The sequence below is a fragment of the Macadamia integrifolia genome, chromosome 5 (assembly GCF_013358625.1).
Source record: "Macadamia integrifolia cultivar HAES 741 chromosome 5, SCU_Mint_v3, whole genome shotgun sequence".
Taxonomy (NCBI): domain Eukaryota; kingdom Viridiplantae; phylum Streptophyta; class Magnoliopsida; order Proteales; family Proteaceae; genus Macadamia; species Macadamia integrifolia.
In genome coordinates, this window is record NC_056561.1 from 28,132,081 (window position 1) to 28,148,960 (window position 16,880).

The following is a 16,880-nucleotide window of genomic DNA, read 5'->3' on the forward strand; positions in this document are numbered from 1 at the left end:
ATGTAGTATGTGCATTTATGCAATCATCTCAAACATCAAAACCCCTTTTCACCACAAACTAGGGTTTGGCAAATTCAGATTGCCGCTTCTTGCAATCCCACCATGTACTACCACTATCATACAAAAATAGAAGCTTGAATGCACAAACAACATCAAAGTAGGAATCTTGACGATCAATACATCTTCTTGAGCTAGAAAAGGGGTTTTATGCTCACTAGAATACTCCTTTGAAGGATTTAATGCATTTTACTTGTTTTCATAGTATTCTGGAAAGGAAAAAAAAATATGACTTAAAACGACACCATAAAGCCATTTTGAAGTTGGACAGTTGAAATAGGGAAAATTCTATAAATTTCCATAATTTTCATGAGAAACAGTTTGTAATAAAAGTGGTTTTGTGATGCGCGACACCTAACAAGATCAGCAGCTTGAACTCTGGCTATCCAATCTTTGGTCAAAACGGATGGTGAAATATGGTCTATCGGATCATCAATTTTCTGTCACGAACTTGCAGAATCACTCATGGAAAACCATATGGAATCTAGTGTGTGGTATTCCATGCTCCATCATACATGGTAGTAGGCTCAAGGTCGAGTCAAACTTGGATCGTTGGATCAAGATAATCTCAACGCGGTTGAATTCTACTTTGTGGATCGTCATATTTCTACCTAACAAAGGCAGGAGCCAGGATCCCCTATCAATCATAATCTTCATTGTGGAATATTGTACTCTATATAACACCGGATAATTGTTTTCTCGGATGTTGCACATTGTATCAAAGCTTGTCTACTTGACCAACAAGCATCAATGCAACAACATCTTCATTGTCCAAGATTCTACACCTACATGCCTAAATCTTAGTCACCAAAAAAGAATCAGATGATGTGGCCTTCTATCATCCACACAAACAATGATTTAGTACTTGCGTATGTACCGAGTTCAATACATATGACCTCTCACAGTGCTCAAAATGGAATCTAGCTCGTGCCTCACTCATTAACGAATTTTTGATTGTGGTATTCACCATTGTGTTCATGAGGATTGGTGCGTCTTTTGCCAAATACTATGTAAGGCCATAATATACTACCAAATATCATTCTCCATCCCCTGATACCTTTGTAACATTTAAATTTACCTGACTACACTGCTGACATACTGTTCGATACCTTTGAAACACCTGTGCATCACCAGAACATCATCGGAACACCTCCAAACATTGCCCACATAGTTTCCAACAATTGCAACCCTATACCTAGTTGATCAACACTATTTATTAGTTTTGAAAAATGTCAAGCCAAGTTGGAAACATATTGTGATTCATCGGATGATCATGAATTCCTTTGGTCAATGAAGGATATTCTTCAACTGATCATTATTTATAAAATAAACCCTTACATGCTCCAGAATAATTTGGAAGTCTGAAATACAAGGGGGAAAAAAGAGAAAAGATAAGCATCGAACACTTCACAATATTTTGGCCAATTTTAATTTTGTAATTCATTTATTTGTCATTTATAAGGAGGACTACTTTAAGTGTTGGGAAGGCCCATGACCAAGTTTGTATGATTTCACAGAGGATAAACATCAAGGCACTTAATGGTACAATATAATTAAGAGTCAGCCATATTGGGGGAAGATAAATGAGCATGGAGAGGGCCCAAATTTGTGCCTACTTCACCTGAAAATGTTAGTTATAGTTAAATCAAGTTGATCAACTAATCCTACATTTGGACATAATTTGAAGGGGAAAAGAACACTACCTGGTCACACAATCCGTACACTAAACACAAACAGGAGTGAAATGATGGCCCTACCCCTGTAAAATACAAAATATCTACCCATGTTGATGCCCCTACGCACCCTCTCATTAGCCCTGTCATAGAGCCATGTGACCAAAGACAAATATGTGTGTGAGAGAGAGAGTCTTAAATCACATCAATTAAAAAGAAGGGCAAGAGAACCCTGCTTGTTTGCATAGTCACTATGCTAGCACGCAAGCCAAGCACGGTGAGTGGAGGTATTTGGGAGGGGCCAATGCAATCTTTTAGCGCGGTCTATGTCTGATGTCTGAGTGTAGAGACACACAAGCGGCAGGGTTCTTTTCTTCTTAAAAGTAGTAGTGGTTATCTGCTGGGGTCGATTGCTGTGGCTATTCACTCAAAAGATTCTTTTTGAGTGTCCAATTAGGACGGGAGACCGTTGTGTCAGAGAGTAACTATTAACGGATATAACGGTTTTTTGAAGTATTCCAACTCCCGTGAGCGCGAAAGCCCCTTGTCCATTAAGTCCGTCCTTTCGGAGCAACAGATTGTATGGAGCACAATCACATTTGATACCAATCTGACGGTTTATGACAGATACCTCACGTGCGGTCGGCCTCATTAATATCGGGGCATGGTATTAAAGTTCCTTTACCTCTATTTACAAAGCCACAAAATGCCATTTGCTCCGTAAGCTTCGGCTATTTCTTCTCCCAAGTTAGGGCTGAAAAATGGGGCTAGAACTCCCTCCAAATTTAGCAGAGCAGGAATTTAAAGTCGTTTTGATTTCATCGGAAACATGGATATGGCTTCCTCGTACCTCCGAGGTTGCTAATTGCTTTGTACAGAGATTACAAGTGCTTTCTAGGGTTCCACTGCTCGGTTCTTCCCAATTTCTGATTGTTCTTAGAGCAAACAGGTACCCTAGAAATCGCTTTTTCTCTGCGAAAGAGTAATCGACTTACTTTCTCCTTCTTCCACCCCGGATTCTTTTTGTATAATGTTCAATTCTTCTGGTATGTTTCTAATCCTCCAAACCCCACCACCTCTTCTTTTTTTATTCTTGTTCTTAATGTGTTTGTCAATAAGTAATGTGAGCTTTGGTGTAAATTCTATAGCTTATTTAATGGGTGTTGAACAGAATTAAGTTGTTTGGATAAATGGGTACCTAGAGAAATGATCTTTCTATGTTGATTCTCTTTTGAATTCACAGCTATCGATCGAAGAATTTCGGAGACTGGAACTCTAATTTTTGGATTTTTTTTTTTAACGATTTGAGTTTTAATCATAGTTATGCACTCACAAAACTTGGAATCAGGAATAATGATGAACTTCAGCATACTCTGAAACACTCAAGGCAATGCTCAGACTAAGCAATGAAATATTTCAAAAGATCAAAACTGTCACTGGTTCCTTCAGTTGCATACTTCTGAATTCCCTATAGCTGAAATCCATACAATATAGAAAGCAATGATTTTTCACGACTACGATATGGAAATTCAACAAATAGTGAATAGAAAGTGTGACAGATATTCTTTGTGGAATTTGATGGAAAAGGCACATGGAACTTTTCTAAATTCATTCAGGTAAATATCTAAAGAATTTCTTAAACTGAAGATCAGTATATAAAGTCTGAAAATGTTTTCCATTCTTGTCATATGGACAAAGGTCATTTCCTCGCTCTAAATTGTCATTAACTGAAAGAGAAAATGGAAGGAACAAGACAAACGTTAGTATGAAGTATAAGTGAGTGGTATCTCTAAATGCCATGGAAAAAAACAAAAAAAAGGGCATACCTAGTGCACGAGGCTCCCACCATTGCAGGGTCTAGGGAGGGTCATAATGTATGCAGTCTTACCCTCGCTTCGTGGATAGGCTATTTCTGGACTTGAACCCACGACCGCTAGGTCACAATGGAGCAACATTACCGTTGCGCCGAAGCCTGCCCTCATTTCTAAATGCCATGAATTATTTGGAAAATGGTAGCCATAACCAATATCTGACCCTATGATAACGATAGTCAATGGGGAGCAGGGGAAGCAAATTTCAAAGCTCTTGAATCTAAGCATAAGTGAAACTTGGTACCTGGAAATGATTTTTTTTTTTTTTTTTTGAAGACCAATTTCATAACTCTAAAATTTATAAAGATAAGAAGACCAAGTAATTTTCAAAGGAACATAATATTGGGATCTTCAAAGCTGATATAATCTAATGACTCAGACCTTGCTATCCTAAAGACTTTGGTCCTTTTCCATTGCTTTTCTTCAGGTAATCTTTCAAAGCAGACAAAATGGGGTTGAAAATATCAAAGCAAGTGCCACCAAGAGCAGGCGATGTGGGGATGCTCCATGGCCGTTATCAAATTCTCAATATTCTCAGCAAAAGTTTTTGCCTTCGTCACCTGGTCTCTAAGAAAAGGAGACGAATGCTTGTTGGAGGCTACGACCTCGACATGTCATATATCACAGATCGCTTATTGGCAATGTCATTCCCTGCAGAACGTATGCGGGCAATGTACCGGAATCCTCTTTGGCAAGTCAAGGATGTGCTAGAAATGAGACATCTGGGACACTATAAGGTATGTGCAAACATGACTCTATCTCATATAACTGTATTTTTTTTCCCTTCTGTTTATCATACTGTCACTTTGTTATATTTATAATATATTGTTAAATTAGTACGAGTCTATAAGCAGTTCTGTCAGGGTATCATCGAGTCATAAATAGATAAAAAAAATATCATGGTCCTCAAATCTGGTTGCTTAGAGCCCAATTTACAATTTTATGGTGGTGATGTAAAGCATGTCAGACTTATCTATTTAAGCCCACATCAGTCCTCTTTAGTGAACTCACATTTTATTTATCAACTAATGAAAGCTCTAGTCAAAATTTGGTTCTTATGTTTTCTCTGTTATGAATTAATAATATAGGGTCTTTCTTGGTGTTGCTATGCCTAGTGAAGCTGTTCACTTTCACTATGACTTTTTATCCTTCCAAATGCTTTTTCTGAGTTGGAGTGGAGGGAAATTCTTGTAAAGTTCCTTTTAAAGACCACTATACCAAATCCCTTTCCTCCTCTATCTGGCTCCGGTTCTGGATTCCTCTCTCCTCTCCCCCTCCCCCTCCCCCTCCCTGGCCCCGTCCTCCTCCCTCTACTTCTACATCTCCATGCCCTTCCTCTCTCCCCTCCCTTTCCGGCTCTGGCTATCCTTTCCCTCATTTTCACTTCTGACTCCCCTATCTCTTATTGTATCGTGGCAACCTAAGAGAGGGGTGAATTTGGTATAAATAAAAACGTGCAAATCAAGCTGAACTACCCAATGCAAAAATGTGATCCAAAAGGAGAGGATGTGCAAATATGAGTGTTCAAATAAGGTTTGCAAGAAGAGAAAGAGAGACGATGAGGCTCGAGGATTTTATAGTAGTTCGGAAACTTGCGTACGTCTACTCCCAAGTGATACCACAATCGGATTTCTCCTAAAATCAATCTCACTTATAATGCTTTTATCAGGATCAACTATAATCCAATTGTTTCCAGGACAACACTCCAACGTAGTGGTTCTACTAGGTGTACTACTCATAACCTAACAACTCTCTCATTGATGTGAAGAAAAATAATGAAAGGGTCAAAAGCCAACATACAACTTTTGAAAAACTAAAAACCTCTAGATAGGCAAGTCTACAAATAAATAGCACATTGATGATTCTGACAAGATTGGCACTAAAGACACTTTAAGATGTTCAATTGATTGCACTGAATGTTTAAGCAAGTGGTCTCTACTTGGCCTTTAAATAGTGCTCAATTGATTTTCAAAAGTAGTGTTCAAAATAGGGTCTAATGGGCAAATAACTGCTCAACTGGTAACCGCTTGCACATGGAAAATATGTATCTACAACAACAACAAACTAAGCCTTATCCAACTTAATGCGGTCGGCTACAGGGATCCAAACAAATAAAGTGGGGAAAACTGAAGTCTAAACAGAAAGGGGGGGGATGAAGAGATAAGAAAAGAGGGATAGGAAATGAGATGAGAAATGAAAATAAAAAATGATCAATAACAAATGAAAGATGAGCAACGAAAATGGAAAATGGAAAATGAAAGATGAAAGTAAAAGGAAAGGTGATGCGGATCCGGGTTCCAAGAGATTGAAATCGGATCGCTTATGGTCCCACACTTAACAAATAATTCAATTTAAACAAACCAGTGGCAGTAATGTAATTTAAGGCACAACTTAAAAACCCCCTTTTGAGTGAAATAGCTGAATGAGGACAGATCTGGAATTAAACCCAAAGAAAACTCAGTTCTGGAATTAATTTGGTGTTCCTAATAAAGAGTGGCAGAATTGTAATTATAAGTCACCAGGCTAGTAAATGGCAAGCAAGGAATAACATGTGATGAGGGAGGGGTATTCTGGAATTAGATATAAAGATAGGCACTATAGAAGATAATGGAAGAAGAGAGGGGCAGTATTGGAAACAGCCAATTTAAAAGGGAAAAATCTCACTTTTTGAAGGTTGTCTTCAACCTTCAGCAATGTACAGAACCAGCGGACATTGGGACGACCTTAGATTGAGAGAGCTTCTTCAGTAGGCCTCAGTTTGGCCTGAAACTTCCAGCGAAGGGTCGCAGCATCAGGTCTTCCATAAATCCAGCACCAGAAAATCTCGATGGCCTAGATCTGATGTGTTTGAGTCTGCAACTGGATCTGACAATGGAAAAACTCAGATCTCGGTCTGGGTTTGATTTATCACCACAAAAACCAAGTTTTGGAAGGGCTTCTCTTGGGTTTGTGTCGCCTACTGGTAGGGAATTCTCTACCAAAGACTCAGCCCAAATAGCTTAAAGGAGAAGGAGATCGATCCTCTAAACTAGGGCTGCAGCTGTCGTGCAGAACAGGGTAAGGAAAAAAACCAGAAAATAATAGAGAGGAAATAGGAGAAGGGAAAAAGAAGAGATTAACAGATTTCAGAGAGGGAGGAAGAGGGATCGGCAGTCATGGATTCAAACCCAAATTCTTCAACTTCATTCAATTATTCAAAAATCTAAAACTGAACTTCTCCATCGTTTACATGTCCAATATAAAGGAAAAAAATCAAACAATTAATGGAAACTACTTGAAAGGAAACCATTCTAAAATTAGAAGCTAGCTAATTTAAAAAGAAATTATTTCTAAAACAAAAGAAAATCAAATCAAAAGATATATATTTTTTTCTAAGTCCATCGGGCAACTGCATCAAAAGGGGCACGATGTAGATTAAGCTTTGCAAAAGGAAGGGGCTGCTGCCCCATCGATCCATGTCCAATGTGGGGCCAGCCAACCAAAACAAGGCCTCATTGAGCCAGCTGTAAAGGAACACTGTTGCCTCCTTTGAGCCAGCTGTAAAGGAGCACTGTAGCCTTCTTCAATCACAAGGGATCCTCCAGAATTTTGTCTTCAAGTGGACCTACTAGAGTCAGCCAGCTGTCTCTTGCCAGCCGTCCCTTATTAATGGAAGAAAGAGGCTTCATGAAGAAGACCACAGCAAGTCTCCATCAAATTCAGTAAGTGGCTTAGGTTTAGTTCCCTTTTTTTGTTTTGCTGACAAGTTAGTTTCTACTTTGTTTCCTTAGTTTCCTTTTCTTTGTAAGCAATGAAAGGCTATTTAAAGCCCATTGATTTGATGAAGATGATAGAATTGAAGTTATTAAAATTTGAGTTAAACTCATGGCTGAGATAGCTGAAACTGGAGAGGGTGAGATGCCTAAACATGAGAAGTGAGATGCCTAAACTTGAGGGGTGAGATGCAAAAACCTAACTTTTGTTCCCCCTTCTCAACCCCCCATCGATTTCCCTTTTTTTTTCAAGAGCCATTGGAAGCTACTTGAAGACCTAAAACAAGCCTATAGATCAACTTGAAGACCAGTCAAGGAGGCCATAATCGATCCTTACTTTTGTCAGGGTTTTTGAAGCTGATTGACCAAGGCCAGAACTCCCCAGCCAGCAGTCCTTTTTGGAATCCCTTTGGAGGGTTTGAAGGTCAGGGGCACCTTTCGACCAGCTTTGCTGCCCCATCTGGGCAGCCAATTGGGAGCCACTGTTTTCTCCCATCAGCCTGGAAACCCTAGTTTCTGGAACCAGACCTGGTGGGTTTTCTTGCTGCTGTGCTGCCCAACTGGGGGCCATATTTGGAGGGTAAAATAAACTGATATAGGTGTCTATTTGACCAGTATTCCAGACCTTTGGTTCCCTATTAATTTAGATAACAGATTGTGCTTGTTTCAGCCCTGTTTTCCCAGATTTGTGTTTCTCTTTGGTGTTTGGGTATGTGAACCAGAACTGAGTTTTGAGTTGGAGTTGATCTCGACTGGGGTATTTTACCTTGTGTAAAACACCTTACGTCACACAGGCCAACAAGTCAAGAGAATCTCAGCTAAATGGGTTCGGCTACATGGATCCTTGCTCTCCAATAGGCTCTAGCCAAGGTCATACTTGGTACAAGACCAAACTGTGCATGTCATTCCTCACAATTTCTCCTACGGTCATTTTTAGCCTACCCTTAGCTCTTTTAGCCCCTTTGATCGGAATCATATCATTCCTGCTTACTGGGGTGTCCCTAGGCCACCATTAAACATGACCATACCGCCCCAAACGACTTTCTCGGAGCTTGTCATTGATTGGGGCAACTCCCAAATCAGATCTAATACGTTCATTCCTTATTTTATATTATCCTTTCTAGTTTTTTTCGCATATCCATCTTAACATCTTCATCTCTTCTACACATAGTTTCGCAATATGACACTTCTTAACTGTCCAACATTCTGCCCTAGAATCAACTCTAATACGTTCATTCCTTATTTTATATTATCCTTTCTAGTTTTTTCTACACATCCATTTTAACATCCTCATCTCTTCTACACACAGTTTCGCAATATGACACTTCTTAACGGCCCACATTCTGTCCTAGTCAGCATAGCTGGTCATACAACAGTCCTAAGAACTTTCTTTTGAGCTTTAACGGGATACGTCTATCACACAGCACTCCGGTCGCACCTCTCCACTTCATCCGTCCCACTTTAATTTTATGTAAACATCATCTTCTATGTCACATTCTTTATCTATAATTGATCCCAGATATCTAAATGAGTCATTTTGCGGTATCTCTCCTTCCTCAATTCACATCATATCATTATCAATAATAAAAAAGGGCATACCGTGTGCATGAGGCTGCCGCATGTGCAAGGTTCGAGGGGGCAAGAACTATGTAGCCTTACCTCGAGAGTGTTGAGAGGCTATTTTCATTGCTTGAATGACAGGTCGCAACATTCGTACCTTTACTTTTGGACTAAAAGTACACATCATATACTCCGTCTTCGTTCTGCTGATCTTAAAGCCTTTTGTTTCCTCCATAGCTCGTTAATCACCGACTTTGTCTCATCTACCAGATGATATCACCAGCGAAGAGCATACACCATGTGACATTGTCTTGAATGCTTTTTGTTAGCTCATACATAATAAGCGCAAATAGATAAGGGCTTAAGGATGATCCCTAATGTAATCCAATCATAATTGGGAGTCCCTTGCCCTAACCTCCCATAAATCTCAAACTAGTTATCAGGCCCTTATACATATCTTTAATTACATCCACATATTTCTCAACACCGCTCTCTTCACTAGAACATGCCAGATTAAATTTGTAGGGACTTTGTGATAGGATTTTTCCAGGTCAATGAGGACTATATGGAGATCCTTTTTGATATCTCTATATCTTTCTATGAGGCTCATCAATAAATAGAGAGCTTTTTTTTTTGTGGATCTACCTGACATAAATCCAAATTAAGTCACCGAGATATGAGTCTCTCCTCTCAAACGGGCTTTAGTAACCTTCTCCCAAAGTTTCATAGCATGGCTCATTAGCTTTATGCTTCTATAGTTATTGCAACTTTGGATATCACCTTTATTCTTATAGATCAGTACGACAGTGCTTCTCCATTCATCTGGCATATTCTTATGTTTATAATCCTGTTAAACAGATTGGGTAGCCAATATAACCCACAGGCTCTTAGGGTTTTTCCACACTTCAATTGGAATCTCATCTGGGCCTGGTGTCTTGCCTGTTTCCATCTTTCTTAAGGCTTCTCTATCTTTTGTACATATCTATGTCTTGTGGTATCTTATTGAATAATGCAATTATCCGGGTGATTTTTACTAAAACTATCTCTATTTAGTAGGTCACAGATATATTCATCCCATCTCTTCACAAAGTCCTCATCCCTTATCAACACTCTTCCTTCTTCACCTTTGATACACCTCACCTGGTTGAAATCTCTACTCTTCCTTTCTCTCATCTTAGCTATCCTATATATCACTTTTCCTCCTTCTTTTGTGTTTAAGTTGATATAGAGATCCTTATTTTTCTTAACCCTAGCCATCCCTACAATCTTCCTTGCTTCGTTTCTAGCATCATAATACTTCTTTTTATCCTTTGTTTCTTTAGTCCTTTTATATGTCTTAAAATAGTCTTTCTTGGTTTTAATGGCTGCTTGGACCTCATCAACCCACCACCAAGTCTCTCTAGGGGCTTGACGGCTACCGTTTGCTTCCCCTAGCACCTCTTTGGCAACTCTCTTAATACAAGTCATCATCTTCTTTCCACATTGCATCGGTGTCTCCCTCAAAGTCCCACTTTCCTTGTTTGATCACATTATCAGTAAATGTATTTAGGGATTCCCTTTTTAATTTCCACCACCTTATCTTAGGGTACATAGGTTCCCTCCTACGCTTTTGTGCACTAAGGTGCATATCCAGGACCATCGGCCTGTTGGGTGGTTAAACCCTCCCCAAGGATAACCTTATGTCCTTACACAACCTTCTGTCTACCCCTATAGTAAGGAAGAAATCTATTTGGCTGGTGTGATTCTTGCATCTGTAGGAAAATGTGTATATATTTTAAAAAATTAGTCATTAAGGACCATTACTAGCAACCATTTGGTCACCGCTTGATTGGTGGATGTCCACTAACTGTATATGGTGGTAAGTCTCTCAGGATTTATGGGTGGTTGAATTGGTCAACTATTTAAATCGTCCTGTTAGTCTCGAGAGTCTCGGGCTGCATTGACCAGTAGGAACTGGTCGACCACTTGCATTGACTAGCAAAGGGTTGTGCAAAAACGTGGGATTTTGACTTTAAATGTAATGCCAAATTTATCTTCAGTTTTAAGTTAAAAACCTCCTAAACATGTTATGGTCTTTCCTGAGACAAAAACCCAAATGATGCCTTAGTCAATGTGATGCAGTTGCCTTGGCTTGGTTAGACAGGAACAACCCCCTTTGAATGACCACCTTTGGAGGCATAAGCCAAGAATTGGTCCTAAACCGGTTTTTTAGTCTGGCAAGGTATGGTAGATGCTTGGCAATTGACATGAAATCTTTTGTTTATTTTATTTTGATATTTTTAAGTTGACACTGAATTTCTCCAGAAATTCTCCAACGTTGTTCCCGGCACTACCCTTGGTGGTCACCACACTCATAGCCCAATGCAAATGGCACTCCTTGACACAACCGTTGATGTTCATCACACTGATAGCCCTACATTATTGATCACCACTCTTTTATCACTGCCACTTTTTCCCACACACTGACAACGACACTCCCGACATTGTATTCACTTCTTAAACACACGTACACAATTGTATGCACATCCACCTCACAGCTAACAAGTAGCCAGGTCTACTAGATAGTCCACACCCACTCTATAAGCATCCACAACAGTACATAGTCATCCACAACATATAATATATGTGGTTTGGCAAGTTGCTTATATCCACAGAGCAATGCCCTAGTTAAGGCCTCGTGTAAGCTCAATACTCAACTCACTTTTAGCAGCTACAATTTCTGGGCGCTACAAAGGGCTACAACACAGACAAGGGCTACAACCCTACTTTTCACAGCTTCAACTATGAAGATGCTACAACACCCAATTTAGACAGTCAACTACTGTCAAGGAGTCAAAACCCCAATAAGTATTCAGTCCCTTCTGAAACACCCCAATACAATCAATGATGGGATTATATGATGCCCCAAATTACAAGCACAATATAAAGTGCAAATCCCCTAATTACAACTTTGGTATTGACTCAGGAATTTCAACAAGTACTTTCCCTACAGTCCAATACATATAAACATGGGATTTGACAAGTATTACCACCCTTGAGCAATCTCACTTTTGACTACTTCCTTATGTGTAAAGGTCAACCCAAATGTGCTTCAACCAGCAATGAAGTCAATCAATCACTAAGGTGCCCTCACTAACAACTTGGGTCTGGTGGGCTTGAGTTTCCTCTCCTTATGTACAGCCTCCATTGGCAGTTTTAGTGAACCCCATACATCATCAACACAGTGCGCTTGCCCATGTGACCCCCTTTCCTTCTCTCTTTCTTTACCTCTCGTCTATTACATTTCCTTAATTGGAAGGGCATATATTCACACTCTCTACTTGAGGTCTTCAATGGACCTTCAATGCATCAAGGATGGTGGTAGAATTGTCTTCAATGCAACTCACTAATGCCCACCTTCTACGGATTTTTTTTTTTTTTTTTTTTAAACTAGGTCTTGGGGTCTCAATAATATCTCTCTCTCTCTCTCTCTCTCGCAAGTTGAATCACCTTTTTGGAGCTGCGATGACAGATATGCCCTTTCAAAGAGTTAAGGAATTTTGGGCATTATATGAAGTATTTCATAACAAACACGCTAATGGCTAGGCGGGCTCACTAGAGCCGTTAGATCATAATATTTTAGGCGCAGGTTACATTACAGCCCTCGGATCGGCATCTATTCGTCAGGATAGTGCGGGAGGCATGTGAGCCTCAAAAATGAAATCTGGACTTGGCGGAGGTGTACTTGAGATACATCGGAGCGACATCACACCATAGTTGTCAAGGTGGTGCCTAGGTGACGACTAGGCGTCCAGGCGGCCTAGCTAGGGTCTAGTCAAATGCCACTTAATTGCACTGACGCATAGGGATAAAAAGTCAACCCCACCAGTCCAACAATAGAAACTGAATTTTTTGTTGTACGGGCAATTTTTGACTTTCAAATGTTGGGGTTTTTTTTCAATTCTAAAAATTTCATAAATCTTATCATGGTAAAGCATTGCTAAAAACCAAAAGTCCAGTAATAATATTTTGTTTTGATATCTATAAAATCATTTTCATTTAGGTGATTTTAACAACAGTTGCGCACTTAAAATAAGTTTGACCGGAACATAACTTTGTCATAAAACTTATATTTAAGTAACCTTAGATTGGTTGGAAAGCTAGTTTTGTGCTCTACCTAATACAAAATTTCTCATGTAAAAATAATTATTTGACTAGTAAACCTTATTAGAGTACAAGAACATTTCTCTAAATGTAGATTTTTTATGATCTACTGTTGATTTTTAATGATTTGATGTGACTTAATATTGTTTTTTTATGATTGATGTGGGTTAATGTTGATTTTTGATGATACAAGGTATATGTAACATACTAAATAATGGTAGTAAAGAGGGAAAATAAGAAATGACATTTGGTTCGCCTTAAGGCAGGTAACTTGTTGTCTAAGCGCTTAAGCAACCCTCCAACACCTTAGTTCGCCTTGGCACCATGACAACTATACATCACACAGACTACTTAAATAATAGGTTTAAGATTGGCTTCATATACAACGGTGTATGAAGCCAATGACGCCATTGTGTGTAGAGGCGTGAGATACTACACCCCTTGGGCACCACATGACGCCACATATGGTCACTCATAAAGCTATTTGGATGCATTTTGAGTGCGGATTGGACAACTGGAAACAACATTGAAGATGCTCTTCGGCTCCTAGATTAATAGTGGCTCATCACTGGATCGATGCACTATCTAATGGATCACATAACACACGACATCTCTGTGCCTAACCACTCACCTTTATCATATGGGAATCATGGAATCACTTCTGCCCCATGTCAGCGCATTTTGTGCCCGCTCTTAGATGGGAATCATCATGCTGTGGCCGACCCACATAGTCCATTTGAAGTCTTGAAATCACACTTGGGCCCTTCCAATTTGTTGATTCTATATATGAACCCCTGATACCCATATACACTCGCCAGCATTAACTATGGGTGCCTCTCTCTAACTAATCATTGAGCACTTTAGGTGCTTACCCTGTCAGAGTTTATGTGTATTAATGGTACTTTGGGAACTAGTTTACTTCTTGTCGCATATTGTATTTTTTCCTTTTTTATCTTCTACCTCCGTTTGGAGGTTTATGTAGTTCCTTATATCATATTAGTGACGCAATATAAGTGTGGGAGAGAATATTCTCTACCATCATTTCTCCCTTTCCTCTCTTCTTCTTCTCCTTCAACCTTCTACTCACCTCTTCTCTTGTTCTCTTTCAATATTTATATTCTAACATAGCCATTGATCGAGCCCAGGGCCTTTGTGCCTTGCTGGCCTTTGTGCCTTGCTCACGTGCGTGCGCTTGTCGAGCATGGACAGCTGGCCCTTGCACCATGTGTAGGTGTGCCTGTATGCACTCCAGCACCTATGGCCCCTGCTGTGCGTGTTCCTGTGGCCCATGGCAGGGCTGCCTTGGTTGTGGCCTGCCCACCAGGGCATGGCTTGGCCACTCGGCTGCCACCATGACACCTGATTCTGCCATGTCATCACCTCCACCATGGATGCTTGTCATCCATATTTCCATACTGTGTTTCTGACATTACTCATACATAACTGGCATCTTACCTCTGCCATTTCATCACACTTAGCACTGCCACCTCATTAGTCTCTGAGTGCTACCTCACCAAGTGGGACCCATTGGACATATCATATATTGATGCATGCCACATAGGCATGTTTGCCACCTTACCACCGTATATGCCACCTCACTACTGTCATATAGTCATAGGAGACCCGATCACCTACATGCATGTACATGTCATTACATGCTTCATAGAATGTATACATCATACGTGTCTATCATCTCTGTTATGCATGTCATTACCTTGTCATTGCATGCCACCTCTACTCATGATGCATGCCCCCCACATGTATGTCATACATGCCATGCAATGTATTATGCATCATGTCATTACATGCATTCATATGCTACATACCACACACATGCACCATCATCATATTATGCCTACAACCGACCACCTCAACATACCAACACCACCTCTACCTCATCTTGTAGCACCCATACACAGACACTGCCACCTCTACTCATGATGCATGCCCCCCACATGTATGCCATACATGCCATGCAATGTATTATGCATCATGTCATTACATGCATTCATATGCTACATACCACACACATGCACCATCATCATATTATGCCTACAACTGACCACCTCAACATACCAACACCTCTACCTCATCTTGTAGCACCCATACACAGACACTGCCACCTTTACTCATGATGCATGCCCCCTCACATGTATGCCGTACATGCCATGCATTGTATATGCATCTTGTCATTACATGCATTCATAAGCTACATACCACACACATGCACCATCATCATATTATGCCTACAACTGACCACCTCAACATATCAACACCTCTACCTCATCTTGTATGACCCATACACAGACACTGCCACATATTGCGGTGGACTAACACAGTGCCAAATAGGTCTGAAGGCCTCAGTAACACTGCCACACAGCCACATGTCAAGATCTCATTGCCACTGCCTTTTAGCACTGCCCCTTCACTCTGACATATCCAACACATCCCAGTCACTACCTGACCTCTCCAGACACTCACCCAGATGCCTTGACATGTCATTGTGAACATTTCCAGCACTGCCATATCAAGGCCCCATCTGAACTCTGTAGATACTCTGACACAGCCATCTGCTCAACTTTGATGCTGCTGACTGTACTGCCATGTCACATTGTCATCTATCACTGACTGTGTGAAGTCTGTTGATTTCCACTGCGTTGATAACAATGACAACATCAATTGCCCTTATCCCCAACATATTTTATTTGGGTGGGTAGATTACATACGATTATTATTGTAGTTTCCTTTCTTAGATATGGCTTAGTTTGTTAGTTCCTTCATTGAGTTATTTCCATTTTTAGTTGGTTTCCATTTTGATGTAAGGGAATTTTGTTTATACCCATGGAATACTGGAGAGAGATTAGAATGAATTGGAAAGTTATTGGAGTTTTACTGTGGTGTGTTGCAAGGGCATGTTGGCCAACTGTGTTTCCTCTGCTCCTCTGTTTTATCTATTCTCAGGTACGATTACCCTTCTCATCTACTTTGATAGTTCTCTTTCTCTGTTACTGTTGTGTTCTGTTTCATCTTCTCCCAGTTCTTTTTTCCCTTATTCTTCTCCTTTCTATTTTCTTCCTTCTGTTGGAACCTTAAACCTTGCTACAGTCCCTGTTTCTTGGTGGTACCTACAGCATTGGGTAGTGAGTTTGATCTCCTTTGTGCTTCTTTGGTTTGGGCTGAGAGTTATATGCTGGCTTCCATAACCCAAAGTGACCTAACCTCTGGTGCCTAAGCCCTGACAAATTGCTCTGTTCGGAGATTCAAATCTGCGAAATCAGATTTTCCAACTGCTATCGCCAGTTTCTGTCTCAGATTATTGTTATGAAATAAACAGTTGATTTTGTTAACTAATGTTTGATGTAGTACCGCTATATTTGAAAGAATCGAAATAGTATCTAGTTGACAAGGGTATATGCTCGAAGAATAGTTCAGATGCAAATAATGAAGACAAAGAGTGAAATAAGATGGCAACTATGGATGAAAAACAAATCAATAACCGTGGGGAAAAACAGTAATTTCCAGCCCAAAATAAAAAAAAGGCGTACCTAGTGCACGAGGTTCCCGCATGTGTGAGGTCCATAGGGGGTGAGAAGTACGCAGACTTACCTCGAGAATGTCGAGAGGCTGTTTCGACCGCTTGGCCACCAAGTTGCAACATTCGTACCTTTACCGTTGGACTAAGTGTGCCAAAATTAAGGTTAAAAAATTAGGGTAATAAAGCACTATCTCTGATTTCAATTGTTAACTTGAACCAACAAACAATAGAAAAACAGCAACTATTTGAATGCAAAACACCAACTTTTTCTAGATCTTGAGAAGGGAAG

At 40.1% G+C, this 16,880-nt stretch overlaps 1 protein-coding gene across 2 annotated transcripts in view; it reads left to right on the forward strand.

Moving 5' to 3' along the window:
- The first annotated feature begins 2,435 nt into the window (after positions 1-2,435).
- Positions 2,436-16,880, forward strand: part of LOC122078172 (phosphatidylinositol 3,4,5-trisphosphate 3-phosphatase and protein-tyrosine-phosphatase PTEN1) — a 37,185-nt gene continuing 22,740 nt past the window's right edge. The window contains exons 1-2 of one of the 2 annotated variants that reach the window (XM_042644047.1): positions 2,436-2,776; positions 4,029-4,338. In XM_042644047.1, coding sequence (XP_042499981.1) covers positions 4,051-4,338 — 288 coding nt within the window. In that variant the 5' untranslated portion in view covers positions 2,436-2,776; positions 4,029-4,050. Of the gene's footprint in view, positions 4,339-16,880 lie in introns of both variants that reach the window. The other variant, XM_042644048.1, reaches the window with a different exon arrangement.